The sequence below is a fragment of the Quercus lobata genome, chromosome 11 (assembly GCF_001633185.2).
Source record: "Quercus lobata isolate SW786 chromosome 11, ValleyOak3.0 Primary Assembly, whole genome shotgun sequence".
NCBI classification, from domain to species: Eukaryota; Viridiplantae; Streptophyta; class Magnoliopsida; order Fagales; family Fagaceae; genus Quercus; species Quercus lobata.
The window spans coordinates 1,468,417-1,492,262 of NC_044914.1; the positions used below are offsets into that span (position 1 = coordinate 1,468,417).

The 23,846-nt window shown below is 33.7% G+C and overlaps 2 protein-coding genes across 17 annotated transcripts; both read left to right on the forward strand.

Annotated features, from left to right (window-relative positions):
• Positions 1-5,999: 5,999 nt before the first annotated feature.
• On the forward strand, positions 6,000-18,030 carry LOC115968678 (TMV resistance protein N-like). 16 transcript variants are annotated; one of them, XM_031088144.1, is made up of 15 exons: positions 6,000-6,403; positions 6,656-7,161; positions 7,656-8,757; positions 8,941-9,213; positions 9,298-10,053; positions 10,157-11,064; positions 11,756-11,935; positions 12,761-13,054; positions 13,267-13,563; positions 13,653-14,908; positions 15,281-15,383; positions 16,841-16,908; positions 17,029-17,112; positions 17,201-17,265; positions 17,957-18,030. In XM_031088144.1, exons 2-6 carry the CDS (start codon positions 6,662-6,664, stop codon positions 10,961-10,963), a joined length of 3,438 nt encoding a protein of 1,145 aa, XP_030944004.1. In that variant the 5' UTR covers positions 6,000-6,403; positions 6,656-6,661; the 3' UTR covers positions 10,964-11,064; positions 11,756-11,935; positions 12,761-13,054; positions 13,267-13,563; positions 13,653-14,908; positions 15,281-15,383; positions 16,841-16,908; positions 17,029-17,112; positions 17,201-17,265; positions 17,957-18,030. The 16 variants fall into 16 exon arrangements, with proteins under 16 accessions (XP_030944004.1, XP_030944005.1, XP_030944009.1 ...); XM_031088145.1 differs by having other exon boundaries at positions 15,286-15,383; XM_031088149.1 differs by having other exon boundaries at positions 14,863-14,908.
• A 1,509-nt stretch (positions 18,031-19,539) lies between these two features.
• LOC115968682 (DNA damage-binding protein 1-like) lies at positions 19,540-23,555 on the forward strand. Its single transcript, XM_031088157.1, has 4 exons — positions 19,540-19,772; positions 21,337-21,399; positions 21,539-21,588; positions 22,764-23,555. The coding sequence occupies exons 1-4, from the start codon at positions 19,725-19,727 to the stop codon at positions 22,888-22,890; spliced, it is 288 nt and encodes a 95-aa protein (XP_030944017.1). The 5' UTR covers positions 19,540-19,724; the 3' UTR covers positions 22,891-23,555.
• Positions 23,556-23,846: the final 291 nt, after the last annotated feature.

The window sequence follows — 23,846 nt, forward strand, 5'->3', positions numbered from 1 at the left end:
ATTGTTTTGGCAATCTACCTTTTGTATAGGCTTGTTTAAGCCCTCCTTTGTACGTTGTAATACACCTTTATATTAATAAAAATTGTTATCACTTTACTTCACATGTTCTATCTCTATTTTTTCGAAATGATAACGCAGTGCATAGACATACAATCTTGTGAATTCTTTTTATTTTTAAACCGTGACCGACGTCTAGGACCAAAGTCCCAGTTAATAAAAAGATTTTGCTCTGTGTTTATAAAAACAATCCGGCTTAATAATACTGAATCGAACAAATGATACTTAGGGCTGAAACTCCCATTAGGCGGGAAAAGAAAGGACATTATGATGAGCTTACTGAGTCGGCCTGGCACAATACCGCCGACCTTAGAGTACAATACTTGGGGCCCTAATCCTTTATCAAAGAGAAGGCGCTATTACGAATTTGCAAGTGCTATTCGGCACAATAATGTAGCATTTGAATCAATGACACCTAGGGCCAAAATGCTTGCTAAGAAAAAGATATCACCATAACTTTAATAGAGTTGTTTGGCACAACAATGCCGACCTGTGAAAAACGATACTTACCCCAAAACTAGCCGAGATGATAGCTCAATGCTCGATGCGGTGTAGGAAGTAACCATCCGAGGACGTATCACCCGCAAAATGAACAGCCCCCCTAGGCTACTGAATAGTGGGGCGTTTCACCATCTTCTTAACACTCCTATTGGCATTGACCTTTTACAGTATTTGAGCCGAGGATTGAGTAATTTAGAATTGTTATTAAGTAGCCAACCTTACAAAACTCATTCTTTTTCTCATCTAAGTAGTTGGTTTCCCCATAGGCTTGAGTCCGAGGACCATGCAATGCCTTGGTTCTGTCCAAAACCCAGTTTTCTCATCCAAGTAGTTGGTTTCCCCATAGGCTTGAGTCCGAGGACCATGCAATGCCTTGGTTCCCAAAACTTTTTTCATCCAAGTAGTTGGTTTCCCCATAGGCTTGAGTCCGAGGACCATGCAATGCCTTGGTTCTGTCCAAAACCCAGTTTTCTCATCCAAGTAGTTGGTTTCCCCATAGGCTTGAGTCCGAGGACCATGCAATGCCTTGGTTCTGTCCAAAACCCAGTTTTCTCATCCAAGTAGTTGGTTTCCCCATAGGCTTGAGTCTGAGGACCATGCAATGCCTTGGTTCTGTCCAAAACCCAGTTTTCCTCTTTGCGTGGGACCTTGGCTTTAGGGGAGTTAACTCCTCGACCAAGCTTCTAGAATTATCCGTGCGATTAACGCTACCAAGCGTAGCCCCTAGTCAATAAGCGTAGCCCCTAGCGGAACTTTACACTAAAACTCTATAACCAGTTGTTAGAAATGACAAAGGAACTCTCTCGACCTACCGCCTATGCCAACACACATAAGCCTATTCCCACAGACGGCGCCAATTGTAAGGACACGATTCTGTAACGAACCATAACAGTGTTGGGTTCGCACGTGAAATGGCCCAAACAACATCATTTGTAGAGCGTGGGTTTGAAAGGCTAGGCCTTGGTCACCAGGCGGTGGGTTTTTCATGGTGTTCATGCATGGTTAAGTTTTCTTCACCCCTGGAGTCTTTCTCCTGGAGGTGGGCTGGGAGGCTCTGGTTTTTGGCCATTTTTCACAGCCTCTTCTTTAGATTACTTATTTTTCCTTTTATACTAGCCTGCGTTCACTGTCTTTCGTCCACGTATAGGGTCAACCTTTCCAAGACTGATACTTGTCCCATCAGTCTATACCTAAAGTTGTTGGGGGTGGTTGTAAAAGCCGAAAAATACGGCTCTGTCAGGTGCAGAGTATTGAATGGCAGTAAGGGCAGCTTTCCCTGGATATTTTAGATTTTCTTTCAAGCTTAGTCCTATACCGTTTTTGCCCCTCTTTCCGGTGGGACTTTGGGTCTGCCGAGGACTAAACTGTCCTCGGCTGTATCCCGAGGCTATTTTTATGCTTCATATTATCGAGCCTGGGCCATAGCCCTCCTCGGCTTGGGCCTTTGGACTCCCCACGGGTAAATGGGTCTGGCCCATAAATTATTTGGGCCCCACAATTTATATTAACAATTGTTCTTCAAATTTATTGATTTTATATATTCAAAACCAAACACAATCGTGAATCAATTATGAAAGGTTCCTAATTTGGAAAAGTAATAATAATTATATATATATATATATATATATATATATATTTTAAAAGTTTTATGAGTTGTTTATCCTTAAAAAAAAAGTTGTGACCACCCAAATTTGTTTTAGGTCCAATAAAATTAAACTTTGGTGTTCTTAATATTATATTAGGTCATTTCAAACAAAAAGAAAAAACCTAAAAAAAAAATTTAACTAAAATTTGAAGATGTAGTTTGTAGCATTGATAATAAAACTAATGTCACCAATTAAACATTTAGGGCACATGCATGATACTATCAAATGAACATTGGAGATTATGAAGTGTCTTACTTCTTAGAACCACTAAAAAACCCAAAAAGAAAATGAATTTTAATTTTTTTTCTTCTTAAAAAGTAGAGGACCATGGTGATTGATATATAATTAAGTGTTGTGAGTAACAACACATATTTGAGTGGAGGGAAAACTGTGGGGAGTGAACTCTCTGAGGACAAGATGGGGTCTAATGCTTGTGAACAGCACTGCAAGTCTCAACTTTGCAGACAATGACAGAGCAAGAGTCACGTGGCTCTGTTCTTGAATTTGTTCAAAGGAAAGTAACAGTGGGGTGGAAGTGGTAGCTCATCCTTCCTTCCTTCCATTCAAACCTTCAACAAACTAAGTAAACAAACGTTATTATTTCCTACTCATTTGGCTATTCCAGAACCGGAGAACCACATATATTTTGCATTTGATAAAAATCTTATTATTCCCTCGGTGACCTTTGCTATAAGCATTAGATCAATACACGCATGTCGATTCTCAAAAGAAAAAGATCAATACACGCATGTCAGCACTTGTTATTGAACTAAGCTAATAAGCATCATTTTGCTTGCCCTTGTCAATGATTAATTATATATAAGAACATGAGCAATGATCATCTAAATTAGTGCTACCTAGCTACCATTTCGACTGTTAGTATAACTAAAGACAAAGTTTTCTGCGAATCAGATTGAAGGAGTCTCTTTCAACCTATTACATGACGATGCAAATGATATAATGTAAATGAATTAAACCATTTAGCAAAGCACATAATTTTTAGAATTACACACGAATACTAGTTAAAGTCACCAAGTAACAAAATATAAGAAGAAAATTCTGTCCGATAACTAATAACTAATGCTTTCAACTTTTTATTGGGGTCTATCTTGACATTCAATATCTTTTGGATCAGCAGAGTAATAATTTCATTTCTTCATAGTTCATTATTTTACAGAGGCATGAAAATTATTTTATGTACTATTGTTCTATAAAATTTGTTGAGGAACGCTAAAGATATTACAAATTTTATTATATAAACCTTTAAATTGATATGTCACTAATAAAACATAAGTTAGATATATATTTTTTATGTTATTAAATTTCACTACATAAACCTTAAAACTGATGTATTACTACTAAAATAAATTCAGATATTTATTTATTATATTATTTAAATGACACTAATTATATTTATTGTCAAGTCAACTTATAAGTATTTATAGTAAAATTATTTAGTAGTTCTAATATATTTATTAAATTTGTTTGTAATATGACACAACACCTTCAATTAGTGCAATAAATAATTAGCATTCAAACTTGAACTTATGAGTGAAATCCACCTTCAAGTAGTGAGGAAGTCATGATTTGAATTTAGAGAGGTACAAAGTTGTTGTTGTTGATGTTTCTCTTTCTTTATATTTTCTTTTCTTTTTTAATTTATAAAAATTATGAGTAAAAAGTATCACATACACATATACATGCAACATAACACACTAAAATTAACAATATTAATATATAGAAACTAAAAGAACTATTTTAATCAATTTATAATTTGGTAAATTTAATTTAATTGCTTACCTACAAATTTTCAGAAAAAATAACAAGTTATTGCCAACAAAATTTTTTTTTTTTTTAATTAATTTTTAGAGGTAATAGTAATGTTTTTCCTGCTCTTTAATTGAAATTATTGCTTCCTTATTTTATTTTTCTCTTACCCTTACTTCCCTTTGGTTTTGAATGCTAAAGTTATTGATGAAATAGTTTTTTTTTTTTTTTTTTGTTGGTTATGTTTTCTTAATAATGTTTAGAGGAAAGCGATCAATACATCGATAAGAAATAGTGAGACCATCCAAATTGAGTGAAACCAAAAAAGCGTAGAAAAATACCCAAAATAACATTAGTAGAAAAAAAAAAAAAGACTTGACAATTATGAAAGTAATAGAAAATATGACTTCTGATAGAATAGAATAAAGGAAAAGAATACATGTGACTGACACAAATTAATATGTTGAGGATCCATAACTGACCCAAAAACATTTAGATTTAAGGCTTTTTGAGTTTTCTTAATAATGTTTGACAAGTAAAACAAAGACAATCATCAATTACTTTTTCTATAAAATATGCCAACAAGAAATACATATAAGAGAAACAATTATATCTATATAAAAAATACACTAAGACAAAAGATGAGGAAAAATCAACTATGCTAATAAGTGGCTTTTTTTTTTTTTTTTTTAATTTTATTTAAATTGAGAGAAGGATGATGTTTTCTTATGTGGGATGCATATTTTGGTTTTTATTGAGGGCACCCCGCCACCTCAAAACATAGGATTTTCTTAAAAAATAACTATAAATCCAAAACTATATTATTAGTTAGGCAACGTTTCAAACTATTTTCATTTCTAACAATTCGAGTTCAGAGGACTTGATTTTGCCATTTGAAAATGCACTTGGAAATCGAGTATGAGAAAATCGAGTGTCTCACACTCGATTTCCAAGTTCATTTTCAAATGGCAAAATCGAGTCTTCTGGATTGTTAGAAACAAAAATAGTTTGAAACATTACCTTACTAATAAAATAGTTTGAGGGATTTGGTTATTTTTTTAAAAAATCCCAAAACATAATATTCAAAACGTCAGCACCAGAATGCGGAGAAAGATCATCTTCTGTGCTTTTTATGTTTGGCATATTTAACTGCTTTTTTTCTTTATCCATGGAATAAATTAAAGTCATTATTTTGCAATTTCTAGTTAACTTTTGAGCAAAGTCTAAAACAAAAAGTCATTGTTTTGCAATTTCTACTTAACTTCTTAGGAAATTCTAAAACAAAAAGCCATTGTTTTGCATTTTTTCTTTGATTTTTATTGAAATTTTACAGGCATGAGAATATAATATAAAGACATATAAAAAATTCAGATGTTAGATTTTTAAAATTTACTCTTAATATAAAGACATATAAAAAATTTAAAGAGTTTTTTTCAAACTAATTTTGAGAGAATCTTTGTTAAAAAATAATTGATATTCTATGGAAAAAAAAAAAAAAAAAAAAAAAAAAAGAAGAAAGACTAGAATCATTGACAATTGACACTCTATCTTTAATATATTTGTTAATATGAATAATATTAGAGATACAAATTATTTTACAAAAAAATTTATAAACTGTTGATGTGGTGATTGATTATTGATAAATGAAAAAGTGATATTAATAATAGGTCTAGACAAAATCAATAAAAGATTGATAGTTTCAACATTTTATAAAAATATTGTAAAATAGTTTGTGATTCTATTATTACTCAGGCTAATATCATTAGAAATGAAAAATCAATTAATAATTATGTCAAAACTTTTTGATCTTAAACCCAACTAATTTATCACACCTTCCAAGTTTCCGATCAGAACCTTCGTACCCGTGAGAGTGAAATGTGGTGGATCAAATCAACTTTTACTTGTTGGAAGGAAAGTTGAAACCGCGTGGGACCGGTTGGAAAGATTGCACCATGGAAACTTCGAGGAAGAGGTTGACGTAGTCTAAAACTACTTTTTTTTTCTTTTTCTATGGAATAGAGACGGTGAGTCAAAAACAAAAAGACACTGGTTTGCAATTTCTACTTTAACTGCTTAGGAAAACTGAAGACGCGTAGGGATTTCTCTGCTATAAAGGCCTTTCCTATTCCCCTTCCTAATTGTTCATTCAACCTGAGCGCTCATTTTCACCATCGACGACCCGATTCATCATCCTTCCCACCCATCTTCGAAGCCCAGCTCCGTTCATCCATCTTCCTCACCGTCGACCCCACGCACCATCGCCGACCCGATTACTCATCCTCCTCACCCATCTTCGAAGTCCAACTCCGTTCATACATCATACTCACCGAAGCTCTCTGCTCAATAAGCCATTGCCGACCCACGCAAGCCACGCCCCATCTCCGAGCTGTTACTGACCCAAACCCCGTCGCTGATCTTTCTCCACTCTACAGGTACTTTCTCTCAGCTTTTCCCTTTTTCTCAATTTGCATTTGGGTCTTTGTTTATGTTGTTGTTGATTTAAAGGCTCTTTCTCAAGGCCTTCATTCCTATTCCCCTTCCTAATTGTTCATTCAACCTGAGTGTTCCATTCATATTGCTCTTTCTCAAAAGACACTTTTTTTTTTGGGGGGGGGGGTGGTTTACTCATCTCTTGTACTTCTCATTTTATCACATCTCTGATCTTTCCAATCTTCTCCTCATAGATCTTGATGGCGGCTTTCCCGACCGATGAGGGAGACTCCTTTTCTTCTTCCACTCAGAAGTGGGACTATGATGTCTTCTTGAGTTTTAGAGGTGAAGATACTCGTCATGGTTTTACTGGCCATTTATATCAGGCTTTGTGTGACAAAGGTTTCAACACCTTCATTGATAATAAAGATCTCCAAAGAGGTGAAAAAATTTCAGAGGAACTTATCAAAGCCATTAAATCATCAATGATTTCAATTATCATATTCTCTCAAAATTATGCATTTTCCACTTGGTGCCTCGAAGAACTTACCAAAATTCTTGAGTGTGAGAAAAATGGACAAAAAGTTTTACCAGTTTTTTACAAAGTGGATCCATCTGAAGTACGCAAGCAGGAAGGTAGTTTTGGATTAGCACTGACTACACATGAAAAAAAATTCGAGAATAACATAGAGAAAGTGCTGAGGTGGAGGGCAGCTTTATGTGAAGCAGCTAGTTTGTCTGGATGGCATTATGAGGATGGGTATGTATCCAATCACTAATCTTGTGTCTTTTTATAGCTTACAAACCTCCGATGCTTTTGTTATGACCACTAAATACCAAATTACGAAAATATTTGCTACTGCTATCTACTAAGGCACTAAGAGCACTGCTACTACTAAGGCATTAAAGGCCAACACAAACAGAAGGTTTATTTTTATATTTTTACTTGATTAGTAAATTACAAACACATCTAATGTGCTTTCATCCGATGATTTTACCTTTCACCCATACTTGTGAGAGAAGGAAGTGTGATTTAAATCAAGGCTCATCAACTTAATAATTTGCAAATTTTCTTAATCATTTCATTTTTAGAGTATTATAAATGGGTTAGTGATGTAGGATACATGCACATTTACTTAATTTAAAAAATGTGTCACTTGTAATTCACACATCTAATCATCTTGAATTTAGTTCATTTTTGTATTTATATTTCCAGCTAGTCTAACTATGTTTCCTATGCTCTACAATTGGCAGTTCTCCTGAATATCAGTGTATCCAAGGAATTATTAGAGTGGTATCAAGTACCAAATTAAATCGCACAAAGTTATTTGTTGCTAAATACCCAATTGGAGTAGATTCTCGTGCAAAAGTCGTAGAACGTCTTTTAAACATTAAGTCAAATGATGTTCACGTGGTTGGAATTCATGGCCTTGGAGGAATAGGAAAGACTACAATTGCAAAAGCTGTTTATAATAGAGTTGCTAATCATTTTGAAGGAAGTAGCTTCCTAATGAATGTTAGAGAAAATTCAAGAACAGATCGTAGCATAATTGAACTACAAGAGCAACTTCTTTCTGAGATCTTAGGGGGCAAAGAATTTAAGGTGCACAGTACATCCAAAGGAATCAATGTGATCAAAGAAAGACTTTCATGTAAAAAGATTCTTTTGATTCTTGATGATGTGGATAAATTGGGCCAAGTAGAAAATTTTCTTGGAAAATGCAATTGGCTTGCTAATGGAAGTAGAGTTATTATAACCACAAGAGACAGACATGTGCTAACCACTCTTGAAATTTATCCTTTAATCTACAAGGTGGTGCAATTGGATCGACATGAAGCTCTTCAACTCTTTAGTAAGCACGCCTTCAATAAAAGCGAACCTGAGGCAAATTATTTACTTCTTACAAATCAATTCATATGTTATGCCAATGGCCTTCCATTAGCTCTACAAATCATTGGTTCCGATTTGCGTGGAAGAAGCATTCGTGAATGGGAAAGTGAATTAGAAAAGTATAAGAATATTCCAAACGAAGATATTCAAAATATACTAAAAGTAAGTTTTGAAGGATTGGACAAAAATGAACAGGATATTTTCCTCGATATTGCATGTTTCTTCCAAGGATTGTCCAAAAATTACATTGTGGATATCTTAGCTGCTTGCAATTTATATCCGGATTCTGGTATTCCAAAACTCATTGATAAATGTCTCATAAGGGTTGAATTTGACAAGTTATGGATGCATGACTTGATACAACAAATGGGTAGAGAAATTGTTCAACAAGAATCAAATGTGCTTGGAAAACGTACAAGGCTATGGTGTTATGATGATGCTTTAAAAGTTCTTACAGAAAATACGGTATAACTTCTTTTTCTTCACTTCTTTTTTAATCAAAAAAAAAAAAATCAATTATTTTTTTCTTTTTAATGTTTAGAAAAATATAAGTTTATCACTAACCTATTTTGTTTAAAATTTCAAATTGTTATGATGTTGACAAATTCTATTGTGCATTGTGTTCCACCCAATGCTCTATCCAAATAGGGTTCAGATGAAATTCAAGGCATAATGTTGTGCTCCCATAAACCAACAACGGTGACATTGGTAGCTAATGCTTTTGAAGGGATGAGAAATCTCAAATTTCTTATAGTTGATAATGTCCACATTTGTGAAGAACTTAAATATCTCCCCAACGGATTAAAGTTGCTTCAATTGCCTAATTATCCTTTTCCCTTACCATCCAATTTTTGTCCTCAAAAACTTGTTACACTCAAGATGCCATGTAGTCGCATTCGGTTAGCGAAGTTATTTAAGCAGGTATGGTTTTCTTTAAAAATTATGTTCAAAATTTTTTAATTTAAAGTTTGTTGAACGTAATTTTTTATTTTTTTTTTTCTACAGGAGTTTCAATTCCAGAATTTGAAAAGTATCGAGCTCTATGAATGTGAGTCTATTACAAAATTACCTAATTTATGTGCCCCAAACTTAGAGAAGTTGGACCTTTCATTTTGCAAAAATTTAGTTGGGTGTCATGAGTCCATTGGATTTCTTGATAAGCTTCAAAAATTGTATCTTTTTGGTTGTGAAAAACTTCAAAATTTTCCAAGCCATCTCACGTGGAAATCTCTCGACATTTTGGATATTTCATTCTGCTCAAGTCTTGATTTATTTTTCTTCGACGGCTGCCGTATCAGGTCTTATGTAGTTTTGCAGTTTCGTGGTTTATATGGATATTGTTGTAAAAATATTGTGGATCTTGAAGATATCATCTATGAATTACCACCGCCTGAGATATTATTTATATATACTGGCAAATCGAGACCCTGGTGTGAATGTTCTACTTTTCTAAAGTCATATTTGTTTCTAGATCTAAGCAATGTTCAAAATCTAGATATGAGTAATGTTGGAAATCTAATTGAATTAGAGTTTTTGATGAAGTCTGATTACTTTCCTGTATTGGAACGTCTATATTTAAATGAAATCAATATTATTACCATCCCGAAAAGCATCGCTAAGTTTACCAGATTAGAGAGACTTGGAATAAATTGTTGCAAGTATCTTCAGGAAATTCCAAAGCTTCCACAATCTTTAAGAGAAGTGTGTATACTAAACTCCCATTCGCTACATCCACAATCATCAAACAATTTGTTTAGTCAGGTGTTTCTCTCTCTCTCTTTCTTTCAATGTTATATAGAAGCACTCTTTTTACCTTCTCAAAAATACATGATTAAATTTGTTTGAATTTGATTATTGCAAACAGTTTGGGCGATCACAATATGAACATGAATATGAACTTATACTACCTGGATCAGAGATTCCAAAGTGGTTCAATTATCAAAGTGTTGGAAATTCCATTTCATTCTGGATCGATTGTCATTGTGGTTGTTATTATCGACCATTTATTTACTGTATTGTTTTTAAACCAGATGAACGGGATGCTACTATTCAAGCCTCCTTGAAATTTAATGAGATAAAGATTGATTGGATTCCTTCAGAAAAAGAATGGGTTATGGATATGACGTGTAATCATGTATGGGCTTTTAGGTTTGATCAACGTGAGTTTAAGGCCATAAATATATATAAGTTGAAACGTGTGTTAGTAGAATTTGAATGTAAATCATATCGATCTCATATCCTAAGTTGTGGGCTCTATATTAACTGCGCCTGTCCTCGTGTTCAAGATCTATCCATCAACACTCTCCCACTTGTTCCAAAGCCTGACTGCCCCATGCGTTCTATTTTAAACTCTTGTTTGGAGCGTTCAAATTTGAATTCAATGGAAACAACATATAATGATTCTGACTCACCATTGGAAGGCTCTCATGATGATGGATGTGATTTGAGTTTGTCACCATGCACTTCTCCCATGGGAAGAAACTATCCACCTCCTCAGCCTCAGGTCACTGTCCCTGATGACACTAGCCACACTTCGCCATCTGGTATAGACCTTCCAACTGCCAGTGTGGCGTTTCATTTGGGTTCTTCTTCAATGGCCCATAACTTTGTCAGTGATGATGATTCTGACATCAATTTGTATTCTCCATCGAAGAAAATGAGAAAATCTTGATTGAACTTGGAAGAAGAAATATGCCTCCATCTGAAAAAGAACCTTGAAACAATTTTCTTCTTCATTGTTCCCATTCCATTTCTTTAGCATTTGAAGCCAAGGTACGTCTCTCTTTTTTTTTTTTAGTTGCATTGTTTCATTTGCATCTTTGGATGCTCATTTATTGGATTTGGTACCAACATAATTTGAATAGAAACTAACCCGAAGTAAATGCAGAATAGATGAAAGAAATTGTGAAAAACCTATTTCAATTTTTAGACAAATTATGAAAACAAGCAGTTACGTGTTCATCACATAGTCTCTCTCTCTGATAATGAAGCTACTCATACCATTTTTTTAAATTTTGAGTTTTATTCCATTTCTCCATTGTTAGCATAATATGCGAGTATTAGGATTTTTGTCTATTAGTCCGTTACTAGCCAGCACCAATTCTGAAAATTCAAACTTCAGTAGGCATGATTTTATATGTTTATGCCATCCTTAATTTGATAGAGCAGGAGGTTTTGAAATGGATTTGACTTTGCCAATATTTATGCCATTTAAAGACCTTAATTTGTTCATGATATTATTATAAACTACTGATTTCTTTGACTTGAGATGTCAGTTTATCAAAATCTATAATTTTCATTTGAAAATGGAAGTAATCCAATAATCACTAAGCACCACTAGTAAAGATTGTTGTTGAAAAAGAGAAAGACAATTAATTGTTATGATGATATTAAGAACTTGATTTCCAATTTTCATTGGTTATCTTTGGGGTTTGTTCTTAATAGTTAGATTTGTCAAATGCAGAAGGTGGAAAAGCTGAAATTGATGTGCCTACAGTTTGTAGCAGCAACTTAGTGATTGATATCATTTATCCTTGAGATTCTCAAGCTAGAAGAATTGTTGGATGGTTTAGTTGGGAATTCAAAAACTCCATCAAGGGCAGTTAATTTACTCCCAAAATATCTAAGATCCTATTTCTATTTTGTAAGTAAAGTGACACATAGGCATCATAGTTTCTCTATTTGTATGTGATTCCTTTGTAGGGTTCTTTGGGTTGGTGTCAGATAACTTATTGAAATTTGATCTCAATTTTAGCAATAATTCACTACTTTTGGTCTGGTTCTTTGGAATCAAGTGTGAATTAACCAAACAATGAAATTTGTGATAAATAGGATTTTAAATCATGGCAGTTTAAATTCCTTCATTTGTTAATTTCCATGTAAATAGCAAAATTTCATCCAAAAGCAAAATATCTATTTCTATTCCATGTAAATTAACCAAATATGGTTTTGATTTTGTGTCAAAACAAATTCTTGAACCTGATTTGAGGGGTGAAGACCCAACTACAAAAGATAAAAGCCCAGGTCAAGAGCCATTAAGCACCCTGGAGAAGAGTATGTGCCACAATGCACTGAACATCTAGTTAGGAGCCATTATCTATTTCTTCTATAAATAATACTACAAGTACTTTGGTTTTGTTGCTTTGTTTGTAAGCTACGGACTTTTTGAATTTTAGGGGAGAAGGGCATAAAATTAGATAGGTGGCATGAGCTGCTTCTCTTTTTAGTTTTCTATTTTCTCATCTCTGCATAGTACATATTTTGAGTGAAAAGTACAAGGAATAGCAACTGGTTATGTGAGATTCATTTGTGACATATTCATCATTTGAGTGTTTATGTAAGTTTTTTTTTTAACCCAATGTTTAATTGGTATCTATATTATTGGGGTGAATTTCAGGGGAGAAAATACTTTCCTTAAAAAATGAACCTGGGATACTAAGTCATAATGGTGGTTTTGTTTATGTTTCAGTGTGGTGAAAGCATGAGATTCAAAATCAATCTGTACAGTGGCTCAGTGCCTAGAGTTTCATACTTTTTCCCCCCTCATTTTCTATATTGTGTTGGCTGGATAAGGAGTGTGCGGCAGTTCGACCTGAGCAAAGTACAAGTCAATTTGTTTCAAGCAACAGTGCCAACACAGAAAATTTAAGCAGCACAAGTAGGCCAAGGTTGATTGAAAATGAGGACGGCTTCCTGGAGCTGTGCTGCTTGTAAGGGCTAGGATTCTGCAGAGGTTGAGAGGGGTGCCTCTTTCTGCAAACAGGTCAGTGCTTACTGTGATATGCAATTTGGAATTTTCCAAGGGTGAGTCTGGACATTACATGAAAATTATTATCTATTTTTTGTCATCAATAATATGTTTATGCCAAAATTGTCATGATACATCTGCGCAATACCAAGATTGACTGCCACCAATGCTTTTGATGGTGAAGTTATGAAAGTATTGAATCGATCAATCTGATACCATATTTTCAGGTCTGATGATGGATCCATTTTTCTTCTCTGACTCCACTTTTAGATGGACCTCTATGTGTAAAAACTGGGTTATAGTGATTCATTTAATTCTCATGGAATGGCCAGAAAAACCTGCCTAGAGAACATCACTCATCACTGCCACAAGTGAGCCTGACTCATTGCCAGTGGATTCACATACCTGTCCTCATGCAAATGCATACTTGCTCGCTTCATATTAGCTATTCCTTGCTTTCCTCTATCCTCCGTTTTCTGTCATTTCACTCCATTGATCCATAAAACAACTGAGTCGCATGTGAGGTAACAATTATATGGTAACTGCAATTCATGAGCATACCTTTGATAACTTTAGGTGAACGTACTTTGACCATGAGGTATAATTGGTTAAGGTCTAATGTTCTGCAATGGAAAGAACAAATTAAATGGACATGCTTTTAGTATCCTTTTTGCTTGCCTGCTGGGATATTTCTTCTACTTGTTTTGATTTTTTTAAATTTGAGAGCCTGTTCTCTACTTTGAAGTTTAACTGAACTGATGAACCTTCACTTTGATGCTTTTAAAATTTTAGTCTCTTTAGAAGAACTTTCTTTTATTTATATACGAACGTGCTTACGGTGGATAGTTTGTCTGTGATGGTTCCATCACCATATTAGGAGGCCTATTTCTGGTGATTATAACCTTTTTAAATTTGATTTATTATTTAGATGTATTTGGACTAAAGCTTGTAATAGCCCAATTTAGAGTTTCTGAAGCTCGTCTTCAATGAATTTTCTAGTCATACAAAGAAAGTGATAAGTAGGTTAGCTTCCTATGTTTCCTTTTGTTTCATTCTACTTTTCTTCCCTTTGTCCTGTAAGTTTGAATTCCGATATGCTTGCCTAGTTATTGTAGATTAGTGGTAGAGCTGTCTTTAGTACATGTAACTATCCTTAAAGGGACAAGATGCACGCACCAGTCATGGCTTGCCTTTTTGGTTCATATATCTGAATCCTATATGATCTGTGTTAGTATAACTGCACCTTTTTAAGAGGAGGGTAAAAAATGTTTTTATTAATAAAAAGGAAATCGAAATGAGCTGTGTTATCATCTTACTTATCAACAGGAAAAAAAGCTATATTATCTTACAGGGGAAATCAACCAGATTTTCTTTTTCTTTTTCTTTTTTTAAATAATTTTTTGCTAGATAGCACTGGGTGTATGTTAGGATTTTGTCCTAGGTTTTTTCTAAAAAAGCAAAAAAACTCTCGTTCCAAAAAAAAAAAAAACCCTAGGTTTTTTAAAAATAAGTTGACTTTTATCTTTTTGCCTCAAATTTAGCAAATAAGCTACAGGAAACTATGGGAAGTCAAAGAAAGTGGAAGTGATTTTTCTTTAGTTGGGATTTAAAAAATGATTTTGATTATCCCATATGACCTGAACTACTTTGTTGTATCTTGCTTAGTATTTGGACATTTAAATTGGAGACATTATCAGCTTTACTATATAGGTTACTGTTCTGGGAAAAAAGGGACTTGTTTAATTGCTGTTTGATACGTTCATACCTAGTGTTTAAATACATACAATAAGTTTTTGACTTATTATCTAAAATTTTCTGTCTAGATTGGTCTGAGATGGAGGGCAGAGAAGGAAGTCATATCTGGGAAAGGTATTTTATTTCCCCTTGTTATTTTAGTAATGATGTTTTTTCATTTTTGTCTGTTAATGATTCCTTGGAGGGATTTTATGTTCTAACCCCTTAGCCTGCTAATAGAGAGCACCCCTGTAGTCCAACCCACCTGGCCCAGCTTTTCCCAACTTCCAGCCAAATTTCGATTTCCGATTTGAATTTTTTAGGTTTGACCAAATATTTTGATTACTAATCTTAACACCTCCTGAAAACTTAGTCTTCCTCCCTTGCTTGATTAAATTATTGCATTGTGGTATTATCAAGTTTATTCATTCTTGTTATATTTTAAAATAAATCTTGTAGTAGGGTATGGACTTGAGTTTAGAATTGATTTTTTACCCTTTTTGTCAGGGCAGTTCATATGTGGTAACAAACACTGTGATGAAAAAGATGACTTGGCCAGCAATGAGGCAAGTGTTTTAGTAACATCATTGATCTCTATAGCATTTTATGGGTATGGAAATTTTTTTGTTGGTTTATGAAAATTTCTCTTACGGCTTTGGATGAATTTAAATCTCATTTATTTATGTTTTTGTGAATGAGTCCTCACTCAAATGATACTTCCTCCTCTCAGAAGTATGAGTGGAGAGTGAGGTTATGGGTTCACAACCTACTAAGTGCGTGTGTAAGTTATCAATAAAAAATAGTGAAGTGTATTTATCGTTCTGGCAATGCTAGGTAACAGCTGTGAGTCTTTTGACCATGCATGTGCAACTTTAAGAACCAATACTGAAATTTCTTGTGAGATTATTTTTTAAAGGATTTTCTCTATTTTACAATTAATATATTCAATTAGTTATTACCAGTTCATTTCTTCATGGAATATTGGTTTTGAGGGAGGTAAGAGGGTGGGTAAGGAGAGAGACCACTTCTGATCATGTGTATAGTTGCAATGAGCAGTTTATTTGGTGACAGGTCTTGTGATGCAATTTTACTGAATTTCACACTGTTTACACACCAACCAATATGGGGGTGAGGATCTAAAGAATTTACATGGTGTTATCTTCATGGTGGAATGAAAAGATAAAAAAAATCGTCACTTTTATAATTTACTATCATCCTCTATAGACATTGTTATCAATTTATTAGTGTTTCCATTCTTTGTTCAAATTTGCTGTCGTGCTTGGTCATTGCATGAATGGGATTAGACTTGGAGGTCTAACTTTTGGCAGTTACAATGGAAAATATTATTGTCAAATTTTATGTATAATAAAATCTTTCTGTTTGTGCATATTAATATTGTCAGAGGCCTCGTCATGCTTTCACTGTTTTCTCATTTTTTATTAGCAGCTGCAATTTTGAGTCCTTTGACCATGCCTATCAAGGCTTTAGTCATATATGATTCATGGTGTAACAATCCCACCCACCTCTAAATGATTAAGTGGTAAAAGATTAATTTACTTGACTCCTTTGTGGCTGAACTCATTGGGATTAATTTCTACATAAAGGAAGCATGTTGCCATTGTTATATTTTGTAACTCTTTTGAGACCTATGAAGTTTTATAAAATATTAAGTGCTTGTTTGTGGTGCATGTATGTATATACATTGGTGTGGATGTTAAGCATCACTCATACAATGAGAAGGTAAAATTGTCTATACTCTTGTTGGAATTTCATTATGCATCTAGGCAGTTTGGCACATTCTGTATTAGTGTCCATGTTATGCTACGCATCATACTGCTATCTTACTAGTTCTAAAGTCTACTTTAAGCACATATGGGATGAGTGATACTGATCTCTTTTCATCTTTCCTTATGCTTAGAAGATTGAGATAAAAGAGGAAGATAATATTTATTGTTAATTTTTCCCCATATATGCGCCTCTGTACAAGCATCCAGCTATATTATCAACAGTATCTAAAATTATCCATTTAAGTTTTGTATCTTATCTTACTTGATTGTTACATTGCAGGTCAACTTTAGTTATTCTGAAGCTGGAGAAAACAAACAAGCACTTGTGAAATTGGTAACTTGTGAGAGGTGAGTTGGCTTTTGCTGATTCTATTAGTCTACTTATGAATTTGTGATGACAACATAATTTAAGATGTATAAACATGTTATAATGGTTTTTTATTTTATTTTATTGATTGTTCTCAATAGATGTGCGGATAAGCTTCATTACAAAAGGCAGAAAGAGAAGGAGCAATCAGAAAAAAGAGAACGAGAAGAAAGCAAAAGAAAGAGGTGCCAATTCAAGCCAAGGGCCTTTTTTTGTGCTCGTGCCTATTTACTACTGATCAAAATTCCATTTACTTACTCAGTCTATTTCCAGGAATCGGTCAAGGAGTATTGATGAAACAGATAATGACTGCGAAGGGAGCAAGGAGAGAAGAAAAGGTCTGAACATTCCTCTGGTTATACTCCATTTTTTGCATGATGAGACGTTCTTGTGCTTATATTCAGTTCACATTTGTATATACGATTTTATTTTGTGTGTCAAAATCTTTTAGTCTGTTGTCAGATCATGGATAGCCATGGAATTGATTGGTGTGCCAAATCCAATTTTCAAAATCTGCTGTTTGGATGTGCACTAGTTCCATGGAATAAATGAAATGATGTATAGATGAGTATCTTAATTCTATTAAGAGGGATTTGATTTCCAAAATTGATAATTTAGCCCCCCATTTGTTTGAATGATCATGTCTTAAATTTTGATGATTGCTTAATTATTAGTTTATCACAAGTTTAATTTAAACACGTAGATGGATCTGTATATTGGTATTGGGTAAGATAGGCGGTTAATGATTTAAAGGAAAACTTTTGGCATAGGTTGCTTAGAAGTTTTTCCCCAGTTGCTACGTTGAACTCACCCAGGGAAACATGGGTCACTACTAAGGCATTAAAGGCCAGCACAAGTAGAGGGTTTATTTTTATATTTTTACTTGATTGGTAAATTACAAATATATCTAATGTGCTTTCATCCGATGATTTTACCTTTCACCCACACTTGTGAGAGAAGGAAGTGTGATTTAAATCAAGGCTCATCAACTTAATAATTTGCAAATTTTCTTAATCATTTCATTTTCAGAGTATTATAAGTGGGTTAGTGACGGTTTACGATTTTAACTCTCATCTTGTGAGAGGCTACAATTATTGTTAAAACCAAAGAAGAAGCCACCTGGTCTCAGTCAGGAGGCTCTAGATTGCTTGCACCTGGAGGTTTTCAGCAGCAAGGTTGAAGTGGCGGTATCAAGAGCTTCACAGGATTGTAGTATATGTCTGGAGACATTTGTAGAGGGAGACGCGCATATACGCTTGCCATGTTCCCATAGCTTCCACTCTGCCTGCTTGGAAATTGTGGTGACTGCCCATATTGTTGCAGAACTTAACTATAGTAACAAGTCACGTGTGAAAGTTTTGGCACTGACCAATTATTTTTTTATTTGTAATTGTGTGCTTATGTAATTATTGTATCTCCTGCTCTGTTGTACACACACGAGAAAATCTGGTCTCATTGTATTTCTTGATTGCTATTTTGAAACTTGTTGAATACATGTTCTGTGTTTTACTGTTTTAGATTACCTTTTGATCTCTCTCCTCTATTTGGGACATTTAGAAGGTATTGACAGTCAAAGCCCACAAAGCCTATGAATGATGTTAGAAAGACCCAACAAGTAGTACTGCGGCCCAAAGCTTGTACACATATATAAATATATATATATATATATATCTGAAAATAAAATAACATAAATTAAAAATGCTTTTAATTTTTTAGTTTTTGATAAAGTAAAAAAATGATTTTAACTTGAACATAATAGAATAGACTAATCGAATGAAAGGAGAAGAGAGCAATTATTAAAATTATGCTTTGGTCCTTGTTCTATTTTTCATTTTAATTATTGCCAAAACAATAGTATAAACTAGAGAAATAATTTTTAAATATAGTTATTTTAAGTTTCAGGGAAAAGCTCAATTTGGAGTGTTAATTGGTCCTTAGTAAGGACATCATAGTGTGGTTAAATGGTTTCTGTAAAAAATTTAAAATTTGTTTTTGGATCGATGATTGTGGTTAAAAGGTTCCCGAAAGAAATTTAAAATTTGATTTTAGGCTAAATTTGAACATAAATCCTTTATTTGAGGGGGAAAAAAAAAGAAAACTTTATCATTTAAGTAAATTAGAACCCACAAATTAATTTGAATTGATTATAAAAATAAGAAATTCACCAATTACCTAGCATCATTTTTTGAGTACCTTTTGTTTGGTTAAATTTTAGTATAATAATAATAATGAACAAAGTTTCTCTGTAAACTAGTTAGGAGAAAATTAATTAAACTTCTCATATATATAATAAATTTTTTTTATGAATTTTGAAAATTTAATTGTTGAATTTCATGTTTTTCATGTTCCTAATATATATATTAAATTTCATTCAAATCAGATGTTATTTATTATTCGTTCAATAAACTTATTTTTTTATACATAATTTTAAATCACAAAAATTTTAAATTTTAACTTTTTTTTTCAATGACATAACAATTAATTTTTGGTTTTATTAAAATTTTGCAAACACAGAAGATATAATAAGCACATGTAATCCAGATGTAAGATTTTTAAAATTCACACTTAATATAAAGACATATAAAAAATTTTGCTTCTATCTGTTTTTTTGGAACTTACTTCCATTACTTCATAAATTGTTGGTGCCAGATAATAACTTTTGGTCAGGAATATATGCATCATCTTGTTTTCTTTTCTTTGATATGTGAGAAACCTTCATTACTCTATGAAACCATTGTAATTTATGGATGGATTTAAATAAATTTTTGCACTGACAATTTTATGCCTGTTTAGAGCAATGGGGGATGTTTCAGATCGTATTGGTCGTCCTACAGACAACAGTCAGGTATTTATCTCATTCTAGGTTCACTAATCACTTTATTCATTTTTTTGCTGGGTTATAAGTATTTATTGAAGCAGTTTTTTTTATTTTATTTTATTTTATTTTTTTAAGTGCAAATGGGATGCAACTCAAGTACATGGGAATTACACAATAGGTACACCAACAATTCAGCCACGAAATTTACATTTATCAAGCACCAAGTAAATTCAAAAAGTAATACTGTCCTAAAGCCTCCTGTGCATCATACTTTTGATCCTTGAAGGCTTTTTACTACACTGCCTGTGTATCCTCTTGGGTTTTTGACTTTTTGTACATCATTTTGTTTTAATAAAGCACTATTTCTTTAAAAAAAAAAAAAAAACTTTCCTGACCAACACCACAAGGCCCATCGACTGTATTGGCACACCATGCTCCTCACATGCTATTGTACTTCTTCTCCACAGGCCTCCTCCAGAAAGCTTCTTTTGTTGGAGCATGTTGCCATGACCGTTTCCCCAAAGTGCCTAATTAAACAAGATCAAGTTCCTGATGGCAAAACCTCCCATTGGAGTGGTTCAGATTTTTTGTTCCATTAACTAAATGAAACTTAATCTCACCAATCTCTTCCTGTAAAAATTCTTGCTGCAATTTTTCAATACAGTGAGCTACACTTACTGGAAGAGGAAATAAGTAGGTAAAATTGATAAAGTGCTTTTGATCTAGGTAATTCTACCTCCATTGGAAAGGTAAAATTTTTTTTTTTTTCCCAGCCTGCCAGATCACTTTCCATCTTTTCCAGGATGGTATTTCAAATTGTTTTCAATTTGAAAGTAGAGCCCAATGGAAGGCCCAGATACTTCATTGGTAAGTTTGACACTTTGCAACCAAGAATATCGGCCAACTCTTCTTACACATTCTGCACATTTCAACTGGAACCAATTCTAACTTCCCCAAACTAATGTTTGACTCTCAAGGGCCAAATTTGATTTGAATCATTTCCATAAACTATGAAAGAATAATCTTTTTATTTTTTTTGATAAGTAAAAATTACAGCAGTTAAGAATATCCCATTATGCACCAGCTGGGAAAATCCCGGGAAATATGAAAGTGAAGTCTGATTTAGTAACCCCTCACATTGCCTTTTCCATCATTCTACTCAAAGCAGCCATTACAATAACAAATAATAAAAAGGGTAAAGGGTCTCTTTGTCATAGCACTTGAGAACTATTTAAAAATATCATTTAAGGCTACCATTAATTAAGATAGATAAGCAAACCTTGGTGATACAAAAATAAATCCACTTTCTCTATTTTTTGCTGAAACCACACCTATTCAACATATTAATGAGAAAATTCCAATTAACATGGTCCTAAGCTTTCTCCAAATCTAGTTTGCATAAGACCTCCATAACTCCTGATTTTAGTATACTGTCTGAGCATTCCTTGGCGATGAAAACCTGATCTAAAATATGCCTCTTTAACAAGTTGCTTTTCCTTAAGGTGGGCATCTATAACATTATAGTTTTTAGTGAAAAATTCGTCAAAGTTCATAGCACGTATTTTTCTCTTATTTCATTTCTTTTTTGCAGATTGGCATAATTGATCCAGATTGCAGACTAATTGGACTCCATTTATACGATGGATTGTTCAAGGTATATAGTTTGATACAATTAATTGTGATGTATACACTTAAATTTTGGTATTTTGCATGCTATTATGAGCAGAAATTCCAATCTTCACTATTGAAATTAATATTCTTGGTGTAATCATCATAGTTTGTTGTTTTGTCAGGTCATTCCTTTTGATAATAAAGGGCAGCTTAAAGAAGCATTTAACATTAGGTATGCTTTTATTATTCTTTTGGCCTTCTAATGCTTAAAGGATATTATAGATGGTTATGCCAGTGAAAAATTTATTTTTGACATGGATACAGAGTTTTGGTCATTATCAATACCTTAGGTGAATGTATCTGTCTAATGCTGCTTTGGGGTTCGATTTTAGTTTTACTAGTAGAGTAATATTTTCAGTAGGCCAAAAACATGTTTTGCATTGTTTATTAATTTTATGTTGATGAATCTGACATACTTGTACCTTTATGTAGTATATTTAATATACACACATCATTAATTGTTGTAACTTAAAACAAACCAGTGATAATCTTATTCCCTTTTTTCCCCTGATAATGAAAAAGAAAGTGTGTAGGGGGTGAGAAAGAAAGCAGGAGGAGGTGAGAAAGAAAGTTCTAGAATAATTGGGAGTGACAAAGAAATAGAGTGAAAATAAGTGAGAAAGTGGTGAGATAGATGGATCAGAGGGGGAGGGACAGCAAGCATGTGAAACTTAACAATAAAAAAAAAAAACATCTTCTCCCACTTTACACAAAGGATGCAACCAAGTTTCACTCTTTCTCAAACACAAATTACAGCCTGAAAAGATAACTTGACTCCTAGTATAAATCAAAGAACTAAATCATGGGCTCCCCATATGAAATAAAGTGGAAGGTTTACCTAACCAAACTATCATGGAAGTATGAATATCTATTGAATTTTATGTTGTTGATAAATACATTTAAAATAAAATCTCTTAACTGTAACATAGGTTAGGTATTTTTGGGTTTGGTTGCCATGCATTCTGGCCCTGGGCAACCCATAGCTTTCAATGCCCACCAAAATCTGTGCAAAATCCAGTTTCATCTGCAGTTTGATCTCATTCTACCATTCTGAGTGTAACCTTATTTGACATTTGTCCCTGAGTAATGTCTTGACAAGTAATGGAAAAGCGCTTGGTGTCCTCTTTGTAATGTCCTATCTGGATTCTGATAGCAAGCATGTGAAAGAGTATTGAAGATAGCCACTGACAGTAGACACAAATTTGAAATGCTGATAAACATTTAATTCGATGTTATAACATTGATTTCTATAAATGATATAATAGTTCTTGCTTTCTATGTTTCTAGCGTTCATTTAGTTTATCAGAATAATCACACTGATTACATCTTTTGACTGAATATTTTCAGGCTTGAGGAGCTTCAAGTTTTGGATATCAAGTTTCTGTATGGTTGTTCAAAACCTACAATTGTGCCACACCACCCCCCCCCCCCCAAAAAAAAAATGTACTCAAATTTGGAATATTTGAGTACATAATGGCTTGTAAAAAATAATTTGTCCTGTATGTGTATTATATCCATGATCATTTTAATCTATCCTGTCATTAGTAACCATTGGTTTGGGTGCATATAAAGAATGGCTGCTACTCTTGTGCTTCAGCTTGGTAAGCTGCTGTGGTAATTTAGTGGAAACACAGGTTGCTTACAAGAGATCGATTGGTGAATTGGGGAGTATGCAGCGATGTATTGTGTCCATTCTTCAGGGCAAATTCAGAGAGCTGAGACATTATTCTTTGAATGCCACGTTGCAAGAAGAGTATGGAAAATGATTTATGTATGGAATTCAGCCTACAATGTAATCCTGAGATTGGTTGGGAGAAGATAGTTAATTGGGCTGTAAACAATTGGAGAGGGGAGAGGTTGAAGGTAAACTTAAATAATCCAAAACTTCTGCAATGAAGTTTTAAAAAGGAAGTCCGGCAGCGACTTTAACTTTAGGCAGATGCGAATTTCCAACATTTGAAGACAGGGCATTATAATAATACAATTTTCCTCATCTTGTCCTCCAATCCCAATCCATTCTTCCCACTCGTCCAAAAACAAAAACTGGAGAGTTTTCAAATTTGGGAATATTTTGATTATGCTGTCTTTCTTTGTTTTCAGATTCTATTTCCAAAAATTCAACACCCACCTTTTTGAATGGAAAAGAGTCACCATTACCACAACCTATATATAAATCTTCAAGGAACTGAAGCTTTCCCAAAGGAGGTAAACGTTCTAAATTTTCACCACCTCTTAGAGTAAGAACTTTCAATTTGGCTAGGGACATCATCCAATTAGGGAACAAGGAACATTGTGGTGCTCCAGTGCCGACCAATTTCTAACCTCTCCAAGTCTGGAGGTGGCTCTAAGGCATTTAGAACTGATACATCAATCTCCATTCTTCCTTCATGATTCTCTACGTTCTCTTCATAAAGTTGGTACATTTTATGG

Bases quoted from the DNA above. Each gene is read 5' to 3' on its own strand.
- LOC115968682 (XM_031088157.1), top strand. From the start codon at position 19,725: ATGGGGGATGTTTCAGATCGTATTGGTCGTCCTACAGACAACAGTCAG. The intron at 19,773-21,336 runs GTATTTATCTCA...TCTTTTTTGCAG, and splicing joins GTCCTACAGACAACAGTCAG to ATTGGCATAATTGATCCAGA. The intron at 21,589-22,763 runs GTATGCTTTTAT...GAATATTTTCAG, and splicing joins AAAGAAGCATTTAACATTAG to GCTTGAGGAGCTTCAAGTTT.
- LOC115968678 (XM_031088142.1), top strand. From the start codon at position 6,662: ATGGCGGCTTTCCCGACCGATGAGGGAGACTCCTTTTCTTCTTCCACT. The intron at 8,758-8,940 runs GTATAACTTCTT...CTATCCAAATAG, and splicing joins AAGTTCTTACAGAAAATACG to GGTTCAGATGAAATTCAAGG. The intron at 10,054-10,156 runs GTGTTTCTCTCT...TATTGCAAACAG, and splicing joins CAAACAATTTGTTTAGTCAG to TTTGGGCGATCACAATATGA.